We start from the raw sequence: 27,015 nt of genomic DNA, 5'->3' as shown, positions 1-27,015 counted from the left end.
GTCCTCGAAGAGCCGTTCTTTTTCTGGAATTGGGTTTTCCCATATGAACAATGTAGCATCCAGAGCATTGTACTTGGAGTCGGAAGACCCGGTTGCAAGTTTGGACACCACCACTTATCAGCTGCGCGACCTAGGCAAGTTACTTCAGCTTCCGAATTTATTACCCATCCTCAGGATGGCTGCCTTGAAATGAGTATGCCTGGACTTTATTCCATTATTACTCTTAAAAGGGGCTGAGGGAGGCAGAGCGAGAGAGAGGAAGAGGACAGAGGGAGAGAAGGAGGGAGAGAGAGAATCTACTGACCCGTTTCCAGCGGAGGTTCAGGGAAGGCCTCCCAGGACTGGCCCCAGGCACCTTTCCCCGGAGCCTGCAAAGCCTCCTTGCCGCTGTTGTTTGCCCCTGCCCCCAACCCACCCCTGGCGCAAGGCTGGCTTGACGTGGCGCAGCTCAAAAGGAGGTGTGAGTTGTTGGAAAACTGCGAATAATTCCAGTGTCGGTCACTCCCATTTACTCTAACGAGCTTCTCTGACGGGCCGGGCAAGCCCGCCTCTCCTCGTTGGGGTCCCATCCCCCATCTGATCCCCACTCAGCCTCCTCCTTCGGGAAGGGTAGCCGCGGCAGACTGCGCGGCTCACCCCTTCCCGGGCAGCCCCCGGCCTGCGTCCTGCCCTCTGCGCCCAGCTCGCCCGGCACTCGCACTCGGACGTCCAGGAGCTCCCCCTCGGGGCGGCGCGCGGTGGCCGCCCGCGGGGTTGGCAGCGGCGCCCACCGCGGGGCGGCCCCGGTGACTCGCTCGCCCGCCCGCCCGCCCACGTGCGTGGAGAGGAGCGAAGCGCAACCAGTCGCGGCGCCCGCGCTTGCCGCCGGTGGGTGCCTCACCTCGGAGGCCGGCGGGGGCCGTAACCCGAGCCCCGCTGCCACGACCCATATTTGCATAATTCGGTCCCCCCCCCCCCCAACTCTTTCGGACTCAGGGCTGGAGATGCGAGTCGGGCTCCCCTCCGAGGCGTCGTCTTGCCGGTGGTCAGCGCGGGGGCCGCAGGACTGGCCGGAGCGCAGGCGGAGCGGGCTGGCGCACGTGGTAAGAGTGCAGCTTTCTTTTATTCTTCCTTTTTAAAGAAACGGGAACTTTTCACGTTTTTGCCGAGGGTGGGGGTACCTACAAGAGTGCTAATCTTGCCGCGACTTCCTGCCTTTCCCCTTTTATTTTCATCTCCAATTGGAAAAGAGCGCGCAGCGCCAGCAAGAAACTTTCCCAACATTTCTCTGGGTGTTTGAAGTCAGGAAGATGGCCGGCCAATTTCGAGGCGGGCAGAGGGAGAAGCAGAGCGCGGGAAGAGGAGCGGAGGCCGCTCACCGCCGCCCCGGGGCCCTGACCACCGCGCGCGCGGGGCCGGGCGGGAGCGGGCTCGCCGCGGCAGGTGAGCGGCGGGAGAGCCGCCTGCAGCGCCGCGCTGCCTCCACGGCGTGGCGCCGTGGCTCTCGGTCGCCCGCGCCCCCACGAGGCTGGGGCTGTCCTGGCTGGCCGCGGGCTAGGGCAGGGCCGGGCCCTAGAGGCAGCCCCGCTCACGGTCGCAGGCCTCGGCTGCTTTGGGGGCGGGAAAGGGGTGGCAGGCGTCCGCTTTCCAGGCTTGAGCGATTGAGACCAGCCTCCTACGAGACCCCGGCCAGGCTCTGAGCGCTCCTAAGGCGGGCCAGGGCGCGCCGGGAGATAGGAGAGGTCAGAATAGCCGACCAGAGTCTGGACCTCTGAAAAGTTTAAAAATTGTTTTGAGAACTAAGCATAAAGGTTCTTGTCGGGGCCAGTTTTTTGTTTTGTTTTTTTAACTCTCAAAGGTAAAAGTGTGTACGGTGATGGCGACTCGAAACTGGCGTTAGCGTCACCGTTTGCTATCACTCTGGTCCTCGCTGGGCTCTCCGCGGTGGCTCTTGGCCAGGGAAAGGAAGAATATTCCTCTTAATGTGTGTGTTTTGGAGTAGGGCTCGGGTGCGGGCAGAGCGCCCTTCCGGAGGGTTTTGGGGTTGGGGGACTGTGGTGGGGGCCGGTCCAGGCAGTGTGAAGGTGACGATGGGTGTTTTCGCAGAGCACCCTGTCGAGCAAACCCAGGCGCCCGCTCTTGCCGACCAGTCACTCTGTTGGCGAGGCGGACGCACGGGCGCGCTGTCAACAGGGAGGTGTGTAGCGTAAGGTGTGCGAGTGGGTGTGTGAAGAAGGCGGCGGGGGCTGGAGTGTGTGTAGCGGAAGTGGAGCGCGTGTAAGAGTGTGTGTGCGTGTGTGGCGGGGCAGGGTGAGTGTCCAAACCTCCATCTGGACGCCCCCACACAGCCGACCGCCCAGACGCGCCGGGAAGGGCGCCCGCTAAGCGCAGCAGCTGAAGGGGGGCGGGGAGCGCGCGGGCAGAGGAAGGGGGGTGTCTCCGGCTGAGGATTTCTTTCGAAGCTCCCCGCAGTTATCTGCTCCTCCGAGGGTCTACCCCCCCACCAAGGTGCCCAAAATACTTAAACAAACAAACAACCCCAAACCTGTTCCGTTTTCGCTCCTGTATAAATAGAACAGACTTTCCAAAAAAGCAATACCGCATTCACTCTTATCACCAGCCACTTCTTTCCACCAAGTAATTCAGAAAAAAGCAGTCAGCTTCCGTGAATGCATGCAGCTTTTTTTTTTTTCTTTTCTGCCTCCTTTTGCTTGCGGTTTTGAGCTGCCAAGAAAGTGAGTAGGGGTTTGACTGTAGTGTCTCGGCTCCGTTCGGTTTCTTTCCGAAGTTTAATTTTCCGGAATGGCTCCCAAACAAGGGCTGGGGAGGCGGAGCTGCCGGCACCGGATCTTCGCCTTTTTTGGAAAGTCCCGGAGAACCGGAATTCCTCCCCGCCCCGGAGGCCGCGCCGCAGCCGGGACCCGATCGCTCTCCCACAGTGGCCTAAGCCGGACCGGTGGCACGCCCCATTCCTGCCGGGCTCTGAGCCCTGCACCCGGGCTGCGGCTCGGGCCACCTGCCCCAGACCCCTGCAGGCTGCAAGCTGGGAGTCTCGAGCCCGGAGGAGCCCGCGCAGCCGAGCCCCTATGCAAATAGGCCATGTGACGGCAAAAGCCGCCAGGCCCAGCCCTGTTCCTCAGTCCATATATGGGCAGTGACGTCACGGGCATTGAGGACCTGCCCATAAATACTTAGAGCAACACTTTCCGTCTAACCGAGAGAGCAGCAATTGATTAATAGCTCGGCGAGGGGACACACTGACTGTTATAATAACACTACACCAGCGACTCCTGGCTTCCCAGCCGGAGCCCAGGAGAGAGTCAGTGGCAAATAGCCATCTTTCTTCTTAAAAAACCAGCAACTTGTTTGCTAGTTTTAGATCTGTTAGATTTTTTTTTTTTTTTTTTGAGGGGGGTAGTTGCTTTTAAGTGTGGAGGGCTCAAGGAGATACCAACCTAGGCTCAGTCCAATCCCTCTCCAAAACGGCTTCTCTGACACTCCAGGTAGCGAGGGAGTTGGGTCTCCAGGTTGTGCGAGGAGCAAATGATGACCGCCAAGGCCGTAGACAAAATCCCAGTAACTCTCAGTGGTTTTGTGCACCAGCTGTCTGACAACATCTACCCGGTGGAGGACCTCGCCCCCACGTCGGTGACCATTTTCCCCAATGCCGAACTGGGAGGCCCCTTTGACCAGATGAACGGAGTGGCCGGAGGTAAGCCGCGTGCCCCCTTCGCGAACCGGGACCCACGCAGCTCGGAGGTGGTGGGTGGGTTTTCGTGCGTGTGCGGGACTTGGAGGAGAGGTGGAAGGTGTTGACTGAACCGGATTTGAAGAATAGAAGGGGGTGCAGGAGGAAAGCGGGAGCGGGAACCCGGGCGTTGGAGCTGAGCGCGCGGGCAGATGCACCAGGTTGCCAGCGAACCGGCGTGCGTGCGCCGCGGCGCGCCCAGCCCCGGGCGGGCTCAGGGATAAGAGTATGAGGTGGTGCCCCACCAGGCTTCGGGGCTTATGCGAGCCTTCTGCCGGCGGCACCCCAGCCTCCTCAATCCCGGAGTAGGGGCAAAGTGATGGGGAAGTTCGGGGCTCTGGCGGAAAGCTGAGCGTCTGGAGAGCGGAGCGGCGGAGATGCCCGAGGAAGGCGTCCGCCTCTTCCTCCTGGGTAGAGGAGACCCGGGGAAAATCTCGGAGCGCGCACCTCCTTCGGTCTGAAGGAGCGCCCCCACCTGCGCGCTGCCCGCGAAGTTGAGGGGGTTGGCCCGGCTGGGAGGAGGAGGTGGAGGGCGGGCAACGGCGGGAAGCGGCCCCGTGGCTGCCAAGGGAGGGCCGTAGGGCACCGGCGCCGCGAGTTTCCTTGGCGGTGGCAAGTGGTCTCCTGAAGCGCGCGTACCTTCTCCGAAGCCCTGCCGCTGCCTTTGGGCTGAGGCGAGGCCGCGCAGGTGTGGGACAAGGCTGAAAAGATTGGGAAAGGAAACCTATAGACTCCTTCCATGGCAGAGCCCGATTCCCTCCAGCAGCGGGAGAGGGAGGGAAGGAAGGAACCTGGGGTGGGGAGCAGCCGGGAAATCACTGGCCCCCTTCTTTGGCTCACCTCTCAGGCTGACACCTTCGCTGCAATGACTGGGGTCAGTCTCCTGGGTAGTGCCTGCCCTAGCCGTGGGACCTCAGGCAAAGCAGAGAGAGAAGTTCCAGGCAGATGGGGAATTTTTAATACTGCTGCTTCTATTATTGGGTGTTTTCATTGGGGACTGGAGCCACAGATGGCTGTACGTGGGGGGTTGGGAGTAGCTCATCCTGCTTTCCTGGAGGTAGTTTGAATCCTAGACTGTGGCCGGCTGCCACAGTAGGATCCTGGGCTAGCCTCTTTTCACTGTCTTTGGGCCAGTTTCCCCACCTGTTGAATTCTGCCCTGGCTTTACAGTGCTGGGATCCTTGGGGTGGGACTCAAGTGAGACAGAAGGATGAGGAGGGATTCCTGGCTTCATTCTCAATGCCCCACCTCCATTCTTCTTTTCCCCTCCCCAGATGGCATGATCAACATTGACATGACTGGAGAGAAGAGGTCCTTGGATCTTCCGTATCCCAGCAGCTTTGCTCCGGTCTCTGCACCCCGAAACCAGACCTTCACTTACATGGGCAAGTTCTCCATTGACCCCCAGTACCCTGGTGCCGGCTGCTACCCAGAAGGTATCATCAACATTGTGAGTGCAGGCATCCTGCAGGGGGTCACCTCCCCAGCTTCCACCACAGCCTCCTCCAGCGTCACCTCTGCCTCCCCCAACCCACTGGCCACTGGACCCTTGGGTGTGTGCACCATGTCCCAGACCCAGCCTGACCTGGACCACCTCTACACTCCGCCGCCGCCGCCTCCCTACGCGGGCTGTGGAGGCGACCTCTACCAGGACCCCTCTGCGTTCCTATCAGCGGCCACCACGTCCACCTCCTCCTCTCTGGCCTACCCACCGCCTCCTTCCTATCCGTCCCCCAAGCCAGCCACGGACCCAAGTCTCTTCCCCATGATCCCAGACTATCCTGGATTTTTCCCATCACAGTGCCAGAGAGACCTACACGGTACAGCTGGCCCAGACCGCAAGCCTTTTCCCTGCCCCCTGGACTCCCTGCGAGTCCCCCCTCCACTCACTCCGCTCTCCACCATCCGCAACTTTACCCTGGGAGGGCCCAGTGCTGGGGCCACAGGGCCGGGGGCCGGCGGAGGCAGCGAGGGACCCCGGCTACCTGGCACTGGCTCGGCAGCGGCTGCCGCGGCCGCCTACAACCCACACCATCTGCCACTGCGGCCCATTCTGAGGCCTCGAAAGTACCCTAACAGGCCGAGCAAGACCCCAGTGCACGAGAGGCCCTACCCATGCCCAGCGGAGGGCTGTGACCGGCGCTTCTCCCGCTCGGACGAGCTAACCAGGCACATCCGAATCCACACGGGGCACAAGCCCTTCCAGTGTCGGATCTGCATGCGCAACTTCAGCCGCAGCGACCACCTCACTACCCACATCCGCACCCACACTGGCGAGAAGCCCTTTGCCTGTGATTACTGCGGCCGCAAGTTTGCCCGCAGTGATGAGAGGAAGCGCCACACCAAGATCCACCTGCGACAGAAGGAGCGTAAGAGCAGCGCCCCGTCCTCGGCGGGGCCGGCCGCCTCCAGCGCCTCGTGCAGCGGGGGCGCGCAGGCCGGGGGGACCCTGTGCAGCGGCAACAGCAGCGCTATTGGTGGAGGGTCCCTCGGCCCTTGCTCGTCTCGGACCCGGACGCCCTGAGATGAGACTCACATTGACACACCAGCTCTTTGAGGCCCCGGAGGCCCTTCGTCCATTGGAGCTGCACGACAAACACTACCACCCATTCCTGCCCTTCCCTCATTGCGTTGGGCAAAGGGCCTTGAAGGAGCCTAGCACTGCCCCCCCCCCACCCCGCCCCCTCCTTTCCACTTAGAAGCAGGTCTTAGCCTACTTCTAAAACTTAGCCCACCTTAGTCTGTCTTAGGTGGGTTGACCGTCACCCCAAAGTTATGGGGAGGCTCAGAAGGGAGTTGGGTGGGGGGGCCTCTGGTCTAGAGGGCTGAGGCCTGACCCTACTTTAAAGGGTTGTTTGACTAGGTTTTGTTGCCCCTCTCTTATTTTGACTGGTTAGTTTTTTGACTCTGGATGCCAGAACTGATTTGAGACTTTTTCTACAGTAGTTTGGGAGACGCTGATCCCTTCAGATGGGGACAGCAAAAAGGCAGAAGCAAAGCTGATGTGCACTTTAATGGCCTGGGACTGATTTGGGGGATGTTGTACAGTGGGCGAAGCATGGCCTTTACGCTGCATTCTGTTGCCCTAGAAGTGAATCAAAGCTTATCTAGTCATCTCAACCCTTTAAGCAATATGTATTATAAACTTAGAGAACAGAAGTGCAATGTGATGGGAGGGACATAGCAATACCTGCTTCTTTTTGAGTGGTTTGAGAAACATAAAGACTATTTTTTCAGTGTATATCCATTCAGATTTTGTGTATTTTTGATGTGCACTGTTCTCCAAGTTCTGAACCTTTGGGAAAAGAAAAAGTAAAACATTTATGATCTCTTGCAATGAGTCAGAGGTTAACTTATTTAAAGGGGGATGTACATATGTTCTCTGAAACTAGGATGCATGCAATTGTGTTGGACGTGTCCTTGGTGCCTTGTGTGATGTAGACAATGTTACAGGGTCTGCATGTAAATGGGTTGCCTTACTATGGAGAAAAAAAATCACTCTCTGGGTTTAGTATGGCTGTATATTTCTGCCTATTAATATTTGGAATTTTTTTTAGAAAGTATATTTTTGTATGCTCTGTTTTGTGAATTAAAAGTGTTACCTTTGTAGTCAAATTGCAGATAGGAATGTAAATAATGTTACTGGAGCTGACTTGTTTGGTTATTAGCTCTTAATAGTTGTGGAAATATAAATGATTTATTCTAACACAAAACCACTAACTAAAATTCAGATAATGAATGGTTTATGACTATAGTGTAAATAAATACTTTTCAACAATATTTTTGCTGCAGAGATTATTTATGTAAGATTTATTGGGTGTGACTTCAACAGTACCCAGTGGGTTTTAGTACTTTGACCAAGCCATGATCTCCAAGTTTTCTCTGCTAGTCTTTCCACACTGGCCCTCTTGCCACAAAGCAATCTCCATTCATAATCAAACGCGAGCATTCACTAGCATTCGGGGATTTCCCCCATGCATTAGTGTAAAAGTGGGGAGGCGTTGTTTTGACTCATTGTTCCGTCCTCTGTAACAGCCTATAGCTTCTCTCTGCTCCTGAGTGGGCTCCGGAAAATAAATACTTACAAACAAGTGCCCACTCGGAGACTACACATTTGCGACTGCTTTCAGAACCCTGACCAGAGCCTGGAACTCAGACGAGCTGTGGCTTTGTGGAAAGTGTGGTGGCGTGGTCAAGCTGGAAATGACTTTCAGGTTCCAGGATTAGTTTTACGACCACAGAAAACTTTTTGAAAAGCGCTATCGCCTCTTCTGATCAAAAATGCACTCAGACACTGCTGATGACAGCATTAATGGGTTACCAAAGGAATTACCCCAGGACTCATTTCTCTCCAGCCGTCTCCCCGACTACACCCATTTGGAAGGATCATTCTCTGCCATAGGTCTGGTGGGTCTAGAGACAAATACCCAGCTTTTTAGATGATATAGGTATACACCAGCCTTAAAATCTCAAAAGACAATCTGAATCAAATAGGCAAATATGGCCCTTCGTTGGATAATGCTTTGCAAAACAATACTCTAGGGGTCATTTTAGTACAAGCCTTTTGTAGTGATTTTAAAATATAAATTAACTGCCCCCCCAACAATATCTATACTACAATACAGATTGTGAAGTTATCGTTTTTACTCTAAAACTGGACCTGAATAATATTTAACTTCACTCACTGCCTCTGGATCTTTACACAAGTGTAATACATTGGAGCGCCCACTGTCTAGATACATCATCTGAAAACTGTCTGACCTTTGTCACTGTTACTAAGACATGGCTGATAATAGATGGCCTGTATTTTAGAACAGCAGTGACTGCTACTCAGAGAACTCTTTTTTGGCCCTTACCAGCACTAGAATTTGAAATCTGATTTGCAGGGATAATTAACCCTTATTTCTTCCCTGTTCTTATTTCAAAGATGCACAATACCTCTCATAACTACTAAGTGGAACTTTCTAAACTCTGGTGTCAGATCGTTCTGGTGTCAGATCGTACTGGTGTCATCCCATTAGATTATTTCCTAGCTTGTTGGCATAGTATCATCCTTGCTTGGACAATTTTGTTAAAGAAGTTATATATACAACAATGCCACATTTTGATAATTGTGTTTTTAATAATACTCTACTAAAACACTAAATTAAAATAAACCTAAATGAAAATGAAATGTTAGTTGCTCAGTCAGGTCGAACTCTTTGCCATCACATAGACTGTAGCCCACCAGGCTCCTGTCAATGGGATTTTCAAGGCAACAACACTGGAGTGGGGTGCCATTCCAGGGGACTTTTCTGACCCAGGGATCGAACCCAGGTCTCCCACATTGCAGGCAGATTCTTTATAACCTGAGCCACCAAGGAAGCCATAAATACACCTAAGTTTTATATGACTTATAATTGTCTTGCCAAATTTTAATTTTAGAGCACCTTCAATCAAGACAAGGTAAACAATCATTTACAATGCAACAGACTAGTCTTTTTTTAATAAGATAAAAGACATTTTGATAGTCAAATTGATTACATAGTCACTTTTGCCTTGATGTGGGTTCGGTGACCTGGCGTTACCATACCATAAGGAATATACCTTGGTGTTTTTTCAGAGCCAACTTTCTGGGTTTTACTCCTTGATTTCAACATGTTAGGTCAATCTTTAATTGTACTTTACTCTGCTTGAAACATTCAGGATACTTTTCACAGGTGTCTCATTGTTTTACTCTGCCCAAGAAATAAAGCATATGAAGCTAACACGTCCCCTCTCTTCTAGTCAATATGCTTTATTAAATAATATTATAGATGTTTCAGCTGTTACTGGGAATTCTTATTAAAAATAAACGTCCAGAGACTAATTCCTTAAAGATCATAATGCAGTTGAGATGGTTCAGTGCACATTAAAAATAGGTCTAACTAATTTTAGGTTAGGTTTCCAACTATTTGTAAACCAGGCAATTTAATTTCAATATCCTAACTGCTAATGAAACTAAGGCAAATTGTTTGGTATATATTAAAAATGGCTGTAGTGATATTTTAACAGTTCAATTCAACTTTGGGGGTGGTGGTGGGAAGGAAAGGTTACTATCACCTCACCACAAGTGCCTACAATGCTGCCAATCCAAAGTAGTTAAACAAGTTTTACAGAAAAAGCAAAGACAAGAAAACATTTAAGTACAAAGATTCTTTCCTCCAAGAATGAAAGTTGTTTTTCTTTTTTCTGCACTAGCTTATTTTCCTTAGGTTAAATATAAAAGCAGTATTTTTGTTGCAGCAAAACAGTATGGTTGCATGTTAGATAATTTCAGATGCGTTTTTGATCAGGTTGTTTCAAAGATCACACACAGGAAAATAAACTATTAAGTTTATATTATTACTTGGACTTTAGAATCTCCAGAAGACCCCCAGTTTTTTAGTACAACATAATTTTACCATACAGACTGTGAACCTTTTACAGTAATTCAAATATAGACATCATAGCAAGTAATATTTTCCTTCTCCATTTTGCAATAATCAAGTAAGATTATCTCTAAACAATTTCAAAATGCCTTTATTTTCCACAAGTACAGATTTTAATCCAGAAATGTAAACATCCCTGGATCAGAAGATTCGTTATCTATATGGGGCTTAACAAATGATTTCCTTCTTTGACACTCATTGCACTGTGAGAATCAATGGTCAGCTTCTGTGTGTGATATGAAGTTCTGAATTCAGAACAGGAGACTTACAAGAGTGGCTCTGCCTTCATGTTAGAGTTGAATAGTAATGGGCAGAGTCCTGAATTAAAAACACACTATTGCTTCTTCGGTGAGCAGAATTAGAGCACAAGATTCTACCATTTGGAATAGATCAGTGATGAGAATCCTCCAGAGATGCCTAGACTAATGCACCTACAAGGAGACAATGCAGAAGGAATAAAAGATGTCAGTTTTGGGAAAAGTTAAAGGCTGTTAGTGTTGAAAGGTCAGATAACCCACTCCTGTTGACCAACACACATTACTTTAAGAAACGGTTCATCAGTTTCACTGGTAAACAGCAGTTAGTGTAAATTCCATCCATGCAATTCAGACTTAATTAAAAAAAAAAATCAATTCCCATAAAGTAGTAGGTAAATATATAATACTCTAAATTGATATAACCAGAGAGTTAAAAAGCTTTAGAAGTATTAGACAAATTTTCATCAATGAACGGCAGTTTTTGCATTTGTTACTCAACAGAAAAGTTAAGTGATTAGTATCATTGTGCTCATTAGTCCTTGTAGAAGACAGCGTTTTTCCATAGTTGTTACCCATATTACAGGAATATAAGGAAACACACAACAGCAGCAACAAGATCATATCTAAGAGTTTATGCAGAAAGGTGCAAAGCTTTTCTGCATATTTTGTCTTTGTGTTAAGGATATTCTTTCCTCAGTGGCTCACTAAAACAAGTTAATTTTGTTTTCACCACTAATTTATTCAGAATTTATTAGTGAACCAAAGGTTCCACTATACTTACTGAACTAAATTAGATATATATTGCTGTTTTGGCCTGTGATAATTTCAGTTAGTCTTTTGAAAAGCACCTTAGTCTTTTCATTCAACTTGTTTATACTTGAAAACTTTAAAAAATTTCCTAATGTAATTTGGAAAAACAATTCATCCTTTATTACTGTCCTATTGCCAGAATGAGTTTTTGTAGGTTAGTTTTATGTACTCCAGGTTGCATTGTAACTTAAACATCATCATCAACAATTGTTACAAGTTGGTCAACTTTTTGCTACAATTCAAAACAGGTAGGTATGTAATTGATAATCATACACATTCATCACTGTTATGAAAAAAACCCTTGTGAACAATCTTAAAGGAAGTCATCATTTGCATATCTAGAACTTAATTTCAAACAAAACAGCATGAAGAAGTGCTTCAAACTCCCCCTAAGGTATAATAAATCACACCAGAATGGGACACTGTCATAAAACAACTTAGCAACCTGGAAGAAATGCACTATGCCTCTGTGAGGTTTTACAGCACAGTGGCATATCATGTTGAGTACCATCTCTTTGATTTTTAAGAAAAATCATTAAGAATTTGCTTTTCCATCTAAGTTTGGGAACAAACCTTCCTTCACTCTGAGCCTCTGTAAATCAGTGTGCGAAGAGGGAAAGGCACATACTGCTTCCCTCTCTATTACAGATATTAGAACTCAATTACCACCTGGGTAAGTCAATCAAGAGGGCTTAGACAACAGCTGGGCAAATTTTAATGTATTTATTTCTACAGTTTGTTTTTATTAAAAGTTTTGTGAAAAAAGGAATCCTATAAATAGTAAAAAGGGGGAAACGGGAGTGTTCCTTGGACTGAAGCAAATGGTGTCAATACATTTGTAAACAAGGTCAAGCTGCTCAGCCTATTAGAGGGACAAAAGATAAAACTAGTCACAGATAGCACAACTGTTCAAGAGGTTCGGAGTGGGAAGTGTTTTGTCCAAGTTTGGGTGCCCTAAAGTGGCTAGCAGTATAGTTAATTCTCAATTCTCTAGCCCTGGTCATCCGTGCCTCTCTTCCTGCAGAAAACCCACCCCAAATGAAGCAAGCACTGATTCTCTCCTATTTGAGAGGGGCTGTCCTAAGAACATTGCCACCAACAACACAGCTGGAACCACCAGCCCCTGGAATGTTAGAGCTCCTGAGAGAATTTGAAACAGTCATCAATGTTTTCCTCTACTTTTGCAGGAAAATACTGGAAGTAAAGAGGGGCACACAGAATTCAACAGCTGGCTACCAGCGTTTTACATTCAGTTGTTTGGAAGCATACTGATTCAGCTCTGGTTAGAAAATACAGAATTACTTTATTACTTCCTAAAGTACACTAAGACATAAAAGTCACTTCAGGATAATACAGTTTTTGCATTGAACGTGAACCTGAAATAAAAACATCTGCTCAACTCTCGATCTGGAGACTCAGTGGGGAAGCCCTAAGTGATCTTTTGTCACTGAGATGTACAGGTGCTTGAATTGCTTAGTTTTTGCTGCCAGCGTAACCGAGATATGGTTACTGGGCAAGGGGAGGAAAGAAAATAAATCTTGTCCTCTACATGCATAGTTAGTTTGAGTGTAATCCCTCAACTCTGAAAAAATGGATTTAATTTTCACAAAACTTAATTAGGCCGGACAGCTTACTTTAAATAGCAGCTCATCTCTTTAAACCTAGTTTTTACCAATGACTTGAACTAAAAACTATTCAAACCACTAGGTCATGCAAAGTCAATAAGTTAGAACTATAATAATAAGCAGTAAAAGGACATAAGGACACAAGTGGAAAACAAACCCTATTTACCCGGAGGAGGGCGGAGAAAACCACTTTGTGTATTTTGAAAAGGATGTGAGCAGAGGAAAGAAAATTTTCATTATGGCTTTAAGATGGAAGCACTTCAGATAAGTCCCCTGCCCCCGCCCCCTCCCCCCAATTCAAACCCCAGTGGCAGTGACAGAGGCAGGCAACAACCTAGCTTCCCCGCCTACTCCGCCCCCAAAACCGTGCCCGGTGGTTGCTATCCAGTCGCCCGCGCTTCCCAAGACTCCCGAGGAAGCGGCTACTGCCCATTCCAGTAGATCCAACACCCAGGCTGGGGGACGGAAGAAAGCCCTTGTGATGGGGTCGCGGCCAGCCAAGCCTAGATCTGAGTAGGGCAAGTGTTCGGCCCACCGCTTTCGGGCGCCGGCGGCTTCAAGGGAAGACCTTGGGACCTGGATAAGGCTCCCCCTCGCACCAAAAGTCATCGGCTTGCGGGGTCTCCAGGAGCCACACTTCTCGGGGCAGGTCACAGGCCGAGCCGGAGGCCTCCTTGGCCCTGACAGGCTCCAGCACTCGGTAATAGTGGCAGTCCCGGCCGTCGTCGGGGTCGTAGGGAGGGGCCAGGATGTCCAGGAAGGCGGCGGGCCCGTCCACGGCGTCGATCTGGTGCAGGTTGTCCCGGTGCGGCGTGAGGAAGCACGGGCCGCTGGCCTCAGTGTATTCTGCCCGCGAGCGCAGCACGCCCGGCTGTACCGCGTCCCGCTCCCGGGGCTGCAGAGGCGGCTCGAACTGCTGCTCTGGTGGCGGGGCCCGCGGCCGCTGCCCGCTGCCCACCTCCAGCTTGTCCATGCAGCTGATGCGCACGGTCCCGTAGAGCACCTTGAGGATGCCGTGCATGCCCGGGTGGTCGTGCAGCGGGATGGAGGTGCCGCTCTTGAGCAGGAACACGCCGAGGCTGAAGCCGTCGGTCTCGCAGATGTGCATATAGGTGACGGGCGGCAGGTTGGGCCGCAGCGGCTGCAGCGTGGCCTTACGCGGGGAGATGTTCAGGTCCTCCGCGCGGACCTGGGTCAGCAGGCTCTTCAGCTTGCTCAGGTTCTCCGGGAAGCCCTGCTGTATCGGCGCCTCCGGGCCTGGCGCCTCGCAGCGGTCGGAAGAGCTGCGGCCGCCCCCGCTGCCCCGGAAGGTGAGGCACGCCTGGCGGGCGATCCGTTGGATCAGGGAGGCCATGTTTTCTCGGGGCATGCCCTGCAGTTCCTCCGCGTGCCGAGGCCGCCCCCCTCCGCCCCCAGCTTTCCTCCGCCCCTTGCGGTCGCCGGCGGCCGCCACGGCTGCCCGCAGCCCGGAGCCGGGCTTGAGGCCCCGCAACTACCGGTCAGTCGGGCGCGCGGCACTACAGCCGCCAATCTCAGCAGCCACCCGCCGGCAACGGCCGGGCGTGCCCGCCTCGCGCCCCCTTTGAGCGCGCACGCGCACGGCCCACAATCCGCACTCACGCTCTGGGAGCAGGTACCGGCCGCGCGGACGGTGGCGGGCTTTGCCTTACGCCAGAAGCTCCATTCATGCGGCCCGCACCTACGACGGTGATTAGGGGTTCCCGGCGCCCTGCAGAGCATGCTGGGACTTGTGGTCCGGTATTCCGCATGCGCTCTGAGAGAGCTCCCTTTGTCATCTAGAAAAGGGAAGGATTAGATTTGTGGGTCATAAATCGACCTGCATTAAGGTTCCAAGGTGTTTGCTTCTTAGAAGAAAGGCGAACTGGGGCACAAGAGAAACAGCCAATTAACTACAACTCCCGGCATTCCTCGGCATGTTGGGGTGACGCACTTCCGTCGTCTGGTTTGTGGTGTAGTGTAGGCGCCTGGCCGTCACCGGAAACGGGCCAGAGGGTCGTTAACCTGGCGCCATTCCGCCCTAGTACACCCTCCAAGGACGTTTTCCTGTGGCCTTAGCCCTGGGAAGGAGGCTGCTGAGTTAACTGTAGCTCCTTGTGGCCGCACAGGCAGCACTGTCTGCTGAACCTCGCTTTCGTAATTTTGTTTCTGAGGAGATGAGAGGGTCACCACAGTTACTCCCCACAGCTGTCCCCAGCTGTTGTTTGCTGGGGTCTGATGACGCTGCTCTTCTGGTTACAGAGCACAGTAGGTTTTTTTGCTGGAGCTTGAGAGGACATTTGGTCACTGACTCTGTATACTAACGGTTATCAAACCTGAGTTTGCATAAGAAACACCTCGTTAGGGGAGGAGGGGAGTTATTCTAAAGATACAGCGTCCTGGTCTTCGTCCAGAGATTGGTTCTGAGGCATCCTATGAGAAACTGTTGTGAGAGAATCAGGCAAGCTCTTGATCTTAACCTTACCCCGAGTTTAAAGTCCTTTTGGATTTCCGAAGCTAAACATGGGTTTCTTACTCATTTTGTAATTGGAGTGGTTTAGTAAATTCTCCCTAATTAAAAAAAGGCATGCTCTTTCCAGTGGGCTATGTAACCTATTTAATGAGCACTCAGTATATGCTAGGCTTTGTGTTAGGAGCATTACCTAATGAATATACTAATCCTCACAGCAGCTCGTAAGAGGTAGGCATTATTATTATTCCCAGTTTGCAGATGAGAAAATAAGTTGCAAGAGGATAGTGAATTATTGCCAGGGCCTGAGCAGCAGCGCAGAAATAAGTACCGTTTGATCGAAACCAGCAGTTTGAGTTGTTGAAAGCATTAAACGCAGGATTAAGATATTGTTTTTCCAGCCTACTGTGCTAATTACAAGTTGTCTGTCTTTAGCAGACTTCACCCTTTTAAGTCCTCAATGTAGTCACTTGTAGAATCTGGAATCAGAGTAACAGACATTCTGAATTCTCCTTACTCCTCAGAAAACCTTGCGAAGCTTTATAAAAGTAAACATTTGGGGGTCAAACCTCAATTCAGAAGAACTGCTGTGAAGCCCAGAATTTTTATGTTTAAGATGCTCCTTAAGTGATTCTTAGTTATCAGCCCAGTTTGAGAACCACTGATCTGTAAATAGTGAGCAGTTCTTCATATTTAGTGATTTTGATTGAAGATAGTGATTGTTTTAGAAAAGCAGTTTTAAGGTTTATTTGTTTTCAGGGTTACCATGTCATTATTCATTGTATATGGTCAGGTACAGTGGTCCTTTGGAAGAACACAAACCGCTGTGCACTGGGGCTGCTCAGTCGTGTCTGACTCTTTGAGACCTCATGGACTGTAGCCCACCAGGCTTCTCTGTCCATGGGATTTTCCAGGCAAGAATACTGGAATGGGTTGCCATTTCCTCCTCTAGGGGAATCTTCCTGATCCATGGATCGAACCTGTGTCTTCTATGTTTCCTGAGTTGCAGACAGACTCTTTACCACTTGAGCCATCAGAGAATCCCTGTCATTGTTAAGGTTCTTAAATATACTGTCAAAATTCACCATGTAATGAAATTCCATGCAGTCTTTTTCTAAAGTGAGGAATATTTAAGAGAAAAATGCCCTCTCTCCATTAAAAACACCTAAAATAAAGATTTTATTTATTGATTTTATTTCTATTAAGGTATAATTAGTGGGAGGTATAGACTCCATGGGCTTTCCAGGTGGCACTATATCTGGGTTTGATCCCTGGGTGGGGAAGATCCCCAGGAGGAGGGCATGGCAACCCACTCCAGTATTCTTGCCTGGAGAATCCCATGGACAGAGGAGCCTCTTGGGCTATGGTCCATAGGGTTGCCAAGAGGCAGACACAACTGAAGTGACTTGTACAACACAACCCATGACTCCATAGATCACAGACTTTAGTAACATACAGGTGTATTCGATTTCCAAATCTGTTACTTCTTAGTAGTTGTCTGTACTTATTTAGCTGAAGCTCATCTATAAAATCGGAGAAGGCAATGGCACCCCACTCCAGTACTCTTGCTTGGAAAATCCCATAGACAGAGGAGCCTGGTAGGCTGCAGTCCATGGGATCGCTAAGAGTCAGACACGACTGACTCACTTTTCACTTTCATGCGTTGGAGAAGGAAATGGCAACCCACTCCAGTATTCTTGCCTGGAGAATCCCAGGGACGGGGGCTGCCGTCTATGGGGTTGCACAGAGTCGGACACGACTGAAGCGACTTAGCAGCAGCAGCAGCAGCATCTATAAAATGGAATATTAAGATACATATGTAAAACACCGATGATAGCATTTAGAGCATAGTAACTCTCTCGTAGTAGCTATTATAATTTGAAAGTTACTAAAAATGGTAAAGACCAATGAATTTAAGTAATATTCAGCGAATATTAAAATGGTATTTGCTTGTCTTGCGAATTAGCTTCAAGGTAGAGATTTGAAAAAAGATTATTGAGACTTCCCTGATGGCCCAGTGGCTAAGACTCCACAGTCCCAGTGCAGGGGATCTGAGTTTGATCCCTGCTCAGGGCACTAGATCCCACATGCTGCAACTGAGAGTTTGTATGCTGCAACTAATACCCAGTGCAGCCAAATAAACTAATTTTTAAAAATTTATGTTTAGAAAAAGATGATGTTTACTGGCTAACCATTCACCTGGTAATACCATCCCTCAGGTCCTTGCTGTTTATTGTTTGGCCAAAGAGTTCAAAATTTCCTAAGATCAGGATCACCTGGAGGTATTTGTTGAATGTACAGATTCTCAGATCATCTCAAAATCTGCATCTGAACCTTTTGCACGTTAAAGTTTTTAAGAACTGCTAAGTGTCCTTAAGGCATATGGTGCTTTTTTTAAGGCCAAAAGCAGGCTACTTTCATAATTCCTTTTTGAAACTGTCTAAAAGGACTGCTCTAATGGATGGATTCTATCCTAAGTGCTTCTGCCCTTAAGAAGCATTTTATTTGGCCTTCTGCCCCACTGTCAGTAGCATAGGCTGACTGAGTTTCTATTACCATTAACGTCCTTCTTTTTATGCTCCTTGTTCTGTTTTCCTTTGTGTTGCAGTATAGATGAAAGAAGAAAAAAATGAAGACTGAAAGACATTCAGGAAAGAGTGCAGACAAAAGAGAAGTGATAGTGAACAAATGCTAGAAGTACAAGACAGAAACAAGATTTGGGGAAAATTTGGGATAAATGGAATCTATCATTTGATAAATAGTGAGTATTTATTGGGTACCAGCATTGTTCTAGACTTTGGGGATTTGACAAGGAATATCTGAATTCCCTAAAAGGAATTTACTTACAAGTATGTGTGTGTGTGTGTGTGTGTGTGTGTGTATCTTGGGTATGGAGGTTGTTAGATAATACAAATAAATGAGCAACATAATTTCAGACATAGATAAGTTTATGAAGACAAACAAGGTGGCAGTATGATACATTTGTGTGTGTATATGTGTGTGTGTTGTGTGTTACTGGGTTGTCAGAAGTGACCAGAAGATAACATTTGAGCTGCTCCTGAGTATTAAGGAGTCAGCCATGGAAAAATCTGGTTGTCAGAGCATTCCAAGACTAAGAAAAAATAGCCCTAAAGGATATTAAATGGAGTATCAGCGACCGTGACTTTGCCCAGGTGGAAACGAGCTTTGTGAATTGTAAACAAACGAAGGCTGGTGGGGTTAGACTATATGATGACATTCAGAGTTACTGGGGAGGGATGAGGTTGGGGAGGCAAGCAAGGGCCATATTACACAAGCCTCGTAGGCCCTGGTGGTGGGTTATAGGGAGTTGAGGGCCATGGTAGTAAGTTGGATTTTATTAGAAGTGTAGTGAGAAGCTTTCAGAGAGCATTGGGTAGGAGAATTACTTGATCTGTTCTATTCTCTCTGAAAAAGAGATTGATGGTGGGTGGAATGTAACAGTATAGAAACCCCAATTGAAGGCAGTAATCTAGAGAAAAGAAAACTAGTGTAAAGATTAGGAATCTGCTTTGGAGGTGGAGCTGACAGGGCTTGCTGATGAGCTGTTGCTTTGGCAATCTCTTTCTTAAAGTATATTCTCTCCTCATATTCTTTTTCATGAGTTGACAGCTACGTGGTGGTAGGTAAGGTTGATAAAGCTTAAATCTCACCTCCAGCCCACATCTAACTATTAAATTTAGGAAAAAAGCAAGCACACAGAAGCATGAGTAAAGCTGATTTTTTTTTAACAGTTGCTTAATTAATCATGAAGCAAGAAGAATCGGAAGAACCCCCAGCATACAGACACACAGACACAGACACACACGCACGCACAGCATCTTAATTCTACTTGCTTGGTTATACCATCTCTTCCTTTTTTTGGGAACTCGGCTAGTATTTTTATCTTTCATCCTTTTTTCTCTCTGGCCTGCTTCTTTATGAGGACTCATTTTACTTAATTCACAGATAGATCACCTTCTGACTTTTTCTCAAATCATTTTTCAGAAAATTTGTCCATCTCTCTTTATCACACTCAGACCCAGTCAAAAGAGTACTAAAATACTTACATTCTCAAATGCTCTTGAGTTCCTAGCTTATATTAGTTCATTTGTTTTTTTAAAGTGGGCAAGAAGATTTCCTTTTTTCCCAGTAGTTCTTGCCAGCTTATTCCTATATCTGTCTTTTAATTTACTACAGAACATGGTAAATAAATTGATAAAAATTTATACTTTAAAAAAATTTATACTTTTGAACTCAATTATATTTGAAATATTTGGGGTTTCTAGTGTAGCTTTCAGTTTTTAAGAAATTTAGCACATATTTTTCACCCATTATCATGAATGAATGTCAAGTTGTAAGAAAAAATAAATCATTGTGAAGGCAGAAGAACTGGTTCTCGGCGTGGCAAACATATGTATTCTTTTTCATCTCATTTATCTAAAATTATAGCAGTATAACTCTCTTAACTCTGTCCATCTCCACTAAGGTCTTATAAAGTGACTCTGCTTCATTCTACTCTGATTTAACGTTGTGTGGTTATCTATGGGCTCTTTATTTAAATATGCTAAGCCCAGGAATTTGTAGTGTTCAGGTCACACTTTAGGTGTTCACATTGCACTAAAAAAATGTAGAGGTTGTGATGTGTGATGTAACTTTGTTTTTTAACCATATGATTCTAGACACTGATGTATGTAGGGTTTGGATAGAGAAGGATTTAAACTGATTTCTTTTTCTCTTCTTTGCCATTCAGGCAATGGGAAGCAAGGGAGAAAGAAATTCAAAATTGGGAGCATGCAAAGGGAGGTTGAGGAGGAAGGAAAAAACAGATGTGTCTTTTGGAAGTCAATAATGGAACGTTTTTGCTACGCGCAGTCTGAAGCACTGCCAAAGGCTAAAGAGTAATGGAGTAGGTAGACTATCCCTTCTCCAGGGGATCTTCCCAACCCAGGAATCAAACCAGGGTCTCCTGCATTGCAGGCAGATTCTTTACCAGCTGAGCTACCAGGGAGGCCCTTGCTAAAGGCCAGGTATCACCTGTTTTTGGAGGTGACTTAAGATGATGACAGCCACCTTACCAATTTAATATTAGGAAGGTTTTCCTCTTCTCCCTTAAGTAGTTCAATTATTGTAAGACCCAAAATAGCTCTGAACTGTAAATTAAACCTAAGCACCCTTTACCTCTCTTAATTAATTTTTCCCCCAATTTCATGCTTCTTGTTTTTCTTTCCCTTTAAGAAGACATCAGCTATCTCCACCTCCTCCGCTTCCCCATCTGTCCTTTTTCTCTTGGCTGAAAGAAAGACTTTTTTAAACTTTATATTTATTTTAATTAATGGATTTGAATCGCAAGTAGTGAAACAGTTGATGTTCATCTCCAAGAGGCAGTGAAAGGGAAAATCATCCTCTTTAACTTGGCAGAAAAGAAGTTAAACTGGATGTTCACTGCTGGTGCCTACCTGAAAAATGACTATGAAAGGGGTCAGAGGAGCACTCCAGAGTTGTGTGTTCTTTCACGGAACAAATGCTATAGCCCAGAATCAAGGGGAGTGAGGATGGAACAACTCTTCTAATGAAGTCGTGCTTTCCTGGGAAATGACTTTCTCAATTAGTCATTGTTGCTTAATGACTTATGATCCATTGATTTAGGATCACATACCACAGGGAAAAAATATCAGGATGCAATTCAGCTGCTTGGATTAACTCTGATTAATAAAATCTACCATAAGTTTATCATCTTTTCAGTTGGGCAAAGTAAACAATAAGTTTTTTAAAAAGATGTACTCCCTCGAGTGTTCACCTGAGAATACCTCCTGGGACATTTGACTGACTTTATATAGGGACACTAACTATATGTGTTGCTTTGGAGGAGTAAAATGCTACTAATCAAAGTCTTTTGAAGATAAACAAACAAACCAAGAATCTTATCCAGTTAGATGGACAGCATTTAGAAAAAGCCTGAGAAATGACAGTATTATTTGAAAGAGGAAAGCAGGAATCAAGGAAGAAAGAAAATAGACTTGCAGGATACCAGTTTTACTTCTGGTTCTAGCAACCCAGTGGGTGACCAGAAGTCATTACACTTCTTGGAACCTTAGTTCTCTTATTTATAAAATGAATAATTTAGATGATTTACTACATTTCTTTCAGCTTAAAAAAACCTATAAATTTAAAATATTATATGAAATTAAGTAATATGATTTCATCCTGTGAAATACTGCAGAACATTGCAAAAGACACATTTTAAAATGTATTTTTAAAAACAACACGTGAAGAGAAACTTCAGTAACTTGTATACAGTGATATCTGATTTCTCCTTTGTGTCTCTGTTGTCTTTCTGAAGGAGATTATCTTGAAATTTCCTGAGTATGTTATTGAATAAAATGAGCATGAGCTCTTGTTTAACATTATTGTTATTGTTAAGCTTCAAGAATTTTTAAGGAAAACTTTTTTTTCATTCTAAGCATAAATTATGCAACAAGAGTGCCATGTATTGCTATTGGGAAAAGCAAAAGAGGCCTTGAGTTAACTACTCATTTCAACAGGACCTGCTGTGGTAATTGACAGCTAACATCATAGCTCTAGAAATTTCTGTAAGGCAGCAGAGCTTTAGTTTAATTAGGTAATTAGCCCTGGTCAGCCTATTATGAATGCACAAGCAATTAGCAAATGCATTTGGGCTGCTAAAACCTATTTTTCTTTTTTGTGTTCTTTTGCTTTCATTAACAACTCTAGCTACTGAACAATTTATATCTTCACACTAACAATCAACGTTATCATCAAAGTCTTTGCAAGCCATAAAGCAGTGAGACCTGAGGTTGGTTGTGCAACATTAAATGATTATGTTAAGTAATGCCATTTATTTGCCTACCCATACTGCTGTTATATTATGTTAAACAAATAGAACTTTTAAAAGAAGTGCACACTCCTTGATTTTGATGATTGCTTTGTTTGTCAAAACCAAGGAACTAGTAAGAGATGTACCTCAATTTGGAGTTCTTTCTCAGTGACTTTCAGCAAACTGGAATAAAAGGAAACAATTCCATAAATCTACCAAAAGCAAGACCCTCAAAAAACAACTTTTTTTTTTCCTTTTGTGGCTTGAAGAGTCTTATGTTTGGAAGGGCTTGAGATAGAATTCAGTAAATGAAAGCCCTCACTTGGCTATCTTTTCCTGTTTGGGGACAGTTTTTAGTCTCATGGATGACAGAAGGAATCATTATGGTTTTCCTCACATTCCTCCACTGTAAGTCTTTCCAATCCAAAATGGCAGAAAGGAAAAGGAAGAGAGGGGAGTAACAAAAGGAAGAGAGGAAGCTTTCATTATTGATGTTTTGGATTGACTAATTCTTTGTGGGAGAGCAAAGTTACCAAAGAGGTGGAGGTCATGTTCCTAAGACTTAATGTTACTAAGTGTTAATGTCAAGAAGGCATTTGTGTTGTTCTGGTTCTGAACATGTGAACTGAAATACTACATTATATTTCAATCAGAAATGGGTTTTGAAAAATGAACATTTTAAGTTTCTATGGGAAGATTGTTTATCTACAAAGAGATTTAATTTGCCCTATCAGTAATTAGTCTGATCCCATTAGAATTTACAGAGTCTGTAATATACAAAGTGTTCTTACAAAGATGCTGTCCTGCTTGTTAATAATCTAGTAATATTTGGGTGAAATAAACCCAATGTTAGGAAATTAGCTAGCCAGGAAATCAGTTAGGAAATTAGCTAGTTTAGGAATTAACTGAAGGAATGTGTTGCTTACTATTTAAGCAGAATTAGGAATGTATAAACAGAATTTTTCTTCTGATTGGAATATGAACATTGGCTTATAATTTCTTATCTTGAGGCATCCCATCTGGCTGGTCTTAGAAATATTTTTTTCCCCAGCAATAACTAGCAATTAAAGTTTCAGAAATGCCAATTTTAATCAAAACTCTCATTTCCAAAATAGAAAAACTTTTCGTGAACTATATAAAGCCTCTTCGTTTTATTCAATTGACTGTTTTGAAAAAGTAATTTAAATAATTCAGAGCCAGAATTAAGATGTTCCAGAAATGCTTAGAAAAATAGTTCAAATCCTTCCAATTATGGTCATTTTTACTCTTACCATGGGCACAGTAATTTCACTGGTATTAATGTGTTTATCATTCAAATATCAACTTTAACAGTTAGCTCATGTGAAAGCAGGGTTTCTCAGTTTCTGCATCATTGATGTTTTGGATTGATAATTCTTTGTGAAGGCTGTTCTGTGCATTGTAGAATGCTTAGCAATATCCCTGGCCTCTACCTTCTAGACAACAGTAGCACCAGTTGCCCTCTACCTCACCCCACTGTAATAGCCATAAATATTTCCAGTTGCCACCTACCTCACCTCACTGTGATAACCATAAATATTTTGTTAAGGGGCAGAATTGCCCTCAGCTGATAATAATATAGAATAAGACCATGACAGTTTCTTTATTTAAAAGTATTCCAATGTTGAAATAATTAAATGTGTTGAATTTGGATGTCTAGATAATCTTTAGTCAGTGAAGTCTTAATAGAGATAGAAAAATGAATCAGACCCCTGCTGACCTCCAGTTTGGAGTGGTTTGCGGGGGCACTGGAAGAACACTCCTGCTCGCAAATGCCATTTGAGTTTCCCTAATGGCTTGCTAGGAATCAGAGGGAGAAGGCAATGGCAAGCCACTCCAGTACTCTCGCCTGGAAAATCCCATGAATGGAGGAGCCTGGTAGGCTGCAGTCCATGCGGTCGCGAAGAGTTGGACATGACTGAGCGACTTCACTTTCACTTTTCACTTTCATGCATTGGAGAAGGAAATGGCAACCTACTCCTGTGTTCTTGCCTGGAGAATCCCAGGGGCGGCGGAGCCTGGTGGGCTGCTGTCTGTGGGGTCGCACAGAGTCGGACACGACTGAAGCGACTTAGCAGCAGGAATGGCTTGCTATAGGATTGGAAGTTTGCATTTTTAGAAATTTATTCTTTCCATCAAGATGCAAATATTCCTAAGAGGAGAATCTCTTTACACTAAAACCAAAAGTTTAGTTTTCAGCTTAATACTAGCATGTTATTAAATGTATACCTACTTTTTTAACTTATGGCAAGGTCTTCCAGGAAGAGGACCCAGAAGAAAACTACCTTGGGATTTGAGAGTTGGTGGGTGAATGGGAAGCAAACACCATGTGTGGGAAAAGGAGTGATTAAAGGGAGATGGAAAACACTAAAAAAAGATCCTCTAGACCACATTTTTAGTGGATCAGGCTGAGTTGCTCTTGCCATGTTTCAGTGTTTGTTTTCTTCCTACTACTCCCTGTATCTTTAGATTCCATTCTTTTTCTTTTTTTTTTAGAAGCAGGGACTAGTAGTTGGTTGCTTTGTTTTGTTTTGTTTTTAATTTTAGTGTGCATTCTTTGCTACTCTGTGTTGGTAATCGCAAGTTGATTTTTAATTTTTAAAAAGTAACAAGTAAATCTAAAAGTCTAAAGAAGCACTGATTAGATTACCTGGCATTTAAACTTACCATCCACACTGATGGAAGAGGTATGAATGATGCCAAGCTTGATTTTCCCTCATTGTTCTCTGGCATTGTTGCCCATCAGTGACTGACAGTTTCAGGCCTACAAGAGAGCTGCCTGGACCATCTAGCATCACTCAGTGTGTACCAGAAGGGATGGCCCTGTTTGTGGAACTCAACGTCTCATCAGTAGTTGCTCAGGCTGATATGAAATTAAAAAAAAGAAACTTTCTAGGAACTTCCGTGGTGGTCCAATGGCTAAGACTCGTATGTTGTAACTAAGAGTTTGAATGACACAACTAAAGATCCCACATGCTGCAACAAAGATCAAAGATCCTGAATGTTGCAACTAAGACCTGGCACAGCCAAATAAATAAATATGGGGAAAAAAAGCTTTCTAAAGATTAAAATAATGCTTCATTAAAAGGAACTTTCTAAAATGTAAGAGAGATGGAGTTCTGATGGCTAACATGCTGAGGCCTGTTCCAATATTTTCGTAAGTGCCTTAGTAACTTCCACACTGAGCTTCCATGTAGCTAGAGGATTTCAGTTATTCAGGGTGGATTTTTGTCTGTTCCTTTTTGTTTTTTTTTTTTAAATGAAGTTACTATATCGTGGCACTCAGACAAAGACCAAACCTTTAAGTATAGGTTCTCTTTATTTTTCTTTTTTTCATCCAGTGCCATCTGGCCTGATTTCTTCCTAAAGTGAGGGAGCCAAAATACATCACAGGTCACAGCTAAATTTAGACGACAGGCATCTCCTTTGCAGGGACTTTCAAAGAGCCTGATTTATTTATGACCATTTCACTGCTCACTATGTAAAGTTATGGATGCCTTGACTAGTTACTGATCTTTTGTCTTCTAGTGGTTAACCCAACCTGTTTTCAAAAGTCCAGTTGAACTTGAAAGTAAAATCAAATATTTTTTCTTGTTTGTTTCACCAGTACTTGGCTATAGTTTAACATTCTACACTGACCTCCCTTTCTTTTTTTTTTTTTTTCTTTTTAGGTTCTTTGCCTCAAGCTCGACCAAATGGTTCCTCTTTTTTAGTTTTGACTTAAGCATATTATGTAAGCAGTTGTCTTAATATTATACCTGATTGACAAATTTCATTCTTAACCCTTTCAGCATAATTTTTCCAATTTAGTATTATGTTTTTCCCTTTATTCTCTCAACTCAGATTTTCCCACAAACTTTCACATAAAGATAGTGTTTTATTATTGATAATAGTAATAATAGTACACTAATACTGATGGCCATATGTATTCACCTTTTAATAATTTTCTTTAGCCTTTTTTCTTCTTAAAAATACAGGAACCTATGAAAATGATCCCAGTCCTGCTTTCAAATATTTAGTTTCCTTGTTCCCCTTAAGGTTGTTATTGTTTTAACAGTATCAGACAAATATATGCATTTACAATTCCAATAGATAGTCATGATTTCACAGAGTGATAATCACAGATAAGGTAAAAATATTGAATAGAAGTTTCGATTGTTTCAAAGAAATAGTAAACAGGAAAAAAACTTTTAATGATTTTGAATTCACATTACCTTTACTTACCTTACCTTTTATTCCTTATTGTTAGCTACCCAGCCCTTATTTATTCAGCCCTATTTATTACAGATATTGGTAAGTAACTACCAATTTTTTTAAAAAAAGGTGAATGGAAATCAGAGACTGAATATGAAAGCTGCTGATCTAAACTAAGTAAACCTATCTTGGCCATATCCAGGACAGTCAGAATCATCCTATACTGTTTTTAGGTTATATTTGTCTAAACATACACAGTATGTATTATAGAAATTATCTGGTGGTGTCAACAGAACAATCATGAAATACCATAAACCGGAACAAGTGGTCTCTTAGCTATCTTGAAACTCCATAAATTTTGCAGCATTTTTCTAAATATATTACTGATAGAAAGTATTTTACTTAATAAATTATTGACCAAAAAATCTCCTATGAACATATTAGAAGGCAACACTGAAGAATATATTTGTTTTAAAAATTTCTAGAAATGAACCCGCACAGTTTAGTTCTTTGAAAAACTCCTGCTTTGGGATATGGATTTTATTGGGATTGAAGAATATGGTCACCAAACTTATAAGAGGTAAAATGACAGACATCCTCTGAGCTTATGCAGACTGTGGGGATCCAAGATGG

The 27,015-nt window shown here is 45.1% G+C and overlaps 2 protein-coding genes and 1 long non-coding RNA gene across 5 annotated transcripts in view; 2 read left to right on the top strand and 1 right to left on the bottom strand.

Moving 5' to 3' along the window:
• Positions 1 to 828: 828 nt before the first annotated feature.
• EGR2 (early growth response 2) lies at positions 829 to 7,507 on the top strand. 3 transcript variants are annotated; one of them, XM_043926003.1, is made up of 3 exons: positions 829 to 1,082; positions 3,583 to 3,691; positions 5,002 to 7,507. In XM_043926003.1, exons 1-3 carry the CDS (start codon positions 984 to 986, stop codon positions 6,249 to 6,251), a joined length of 1,458 nt encoding a protein of 485 aa, XP_043781938.1. In that variant the 5' UTR covers positions 829 to 983; the 3' UTR covers positions 6,252 to 7,507. The 3 variants fall into 3 exon arrangements, with proteins under 3 accessions (XP_043781938.1, XP_043781939.1, XP_043781941.1); XM_043926004.1 differs by having other exon boundaries at positions 966 to 1,082; positions 3,483 to 3,691; XM_043926006.1 differs by lacking the exon at positions 829 to 1,082 and adding an exon at positions 3,205 to 3,482.
• Positions 7,508 to 9,183: 1,676 nt separating this feature from the next.
• Positions 9,184 to 14,591, bottom strand: ADO (2-aminoethanethiol dioxygenase). Its single transcript, XM_043926007.1, has one exon. The coding sequence runs from the start codon at positions 14,235 to 14,237 to the stop codon at positions 13,425 to 13,427; it is 813 nt and encodes a 270-aa protein (XP_043781942.1). The 5' UTR covers positions 14,238 to 14,591; the 3' UTR covers positions 9,184 to 13,424.
• A 3,356-nt stretch (positions 14,592 to 17,947) lies between these two features.
• The window catches only part of LOC122709530, a 47,371-nt gene continuing 38,303 nt past the window's right edge, over positions 17,948 to 27,015 (top strand). The window contains exon 1 of the long non-coding RNA XR_006345546.1: positions 17,948 to 18,096. This is a non-coding gene — a long non-coding RNA (uncharacterized LOC122709530). The remainder of the gene's footprint in view (positions 18,097 to 27,015) is intronic.

The sequence above is a fragment of the Cervus elaphus genome, chromosome 15, assembly GCF_910594005.1.
Source record: "Cervus elaphus chromosome 15, mCerEla1.1, whole genome shotgun sequence".
In the NCBI taxonomy this organism is placed as follows: domain Eukaryota; kingdom Metazoa; phylum Chordata; class Mammalia; order Artiodactyla; family Cervidae; genus Cervus; species Cervus elaphus.
Note: the sequence above shows the minus strand (reverse complement) of the source record. Positions and strands in the feature narration are given on the sequence as shown.

Bases quoted from the DNA above. Each gene is read 5' to 3' on its own strand.
- ADO (XM_043926007.1), bottom strand. From the start codon at position 14,237: ATGCCCCGAGAAAACATGGCCTCCCTGATCCAACGGATCGCCCGCCAG.
- EGR2 (XM_043926003.1), top strand. From the start codon at position 984: ATGCGAGTCGGGCTCCCCTCCGAGGCGTCGTCTTGCCGGTGGTCAGCG. The intron at 1,083-3,582 runs GTAAGAGTGCAG...TTTGTGCACCAG, and splicing joins GGAGCGGGCTGGCGCACGTG to CTGTCTGACAACATCTACCC. The intron at 3,692-5,001 runs GTAAGCCGCGTG...TCCCCTCCCCAG, and splicing joins GATGAACGGAGTGGCCGGAG to ATGGCATGATCAACATTGAC.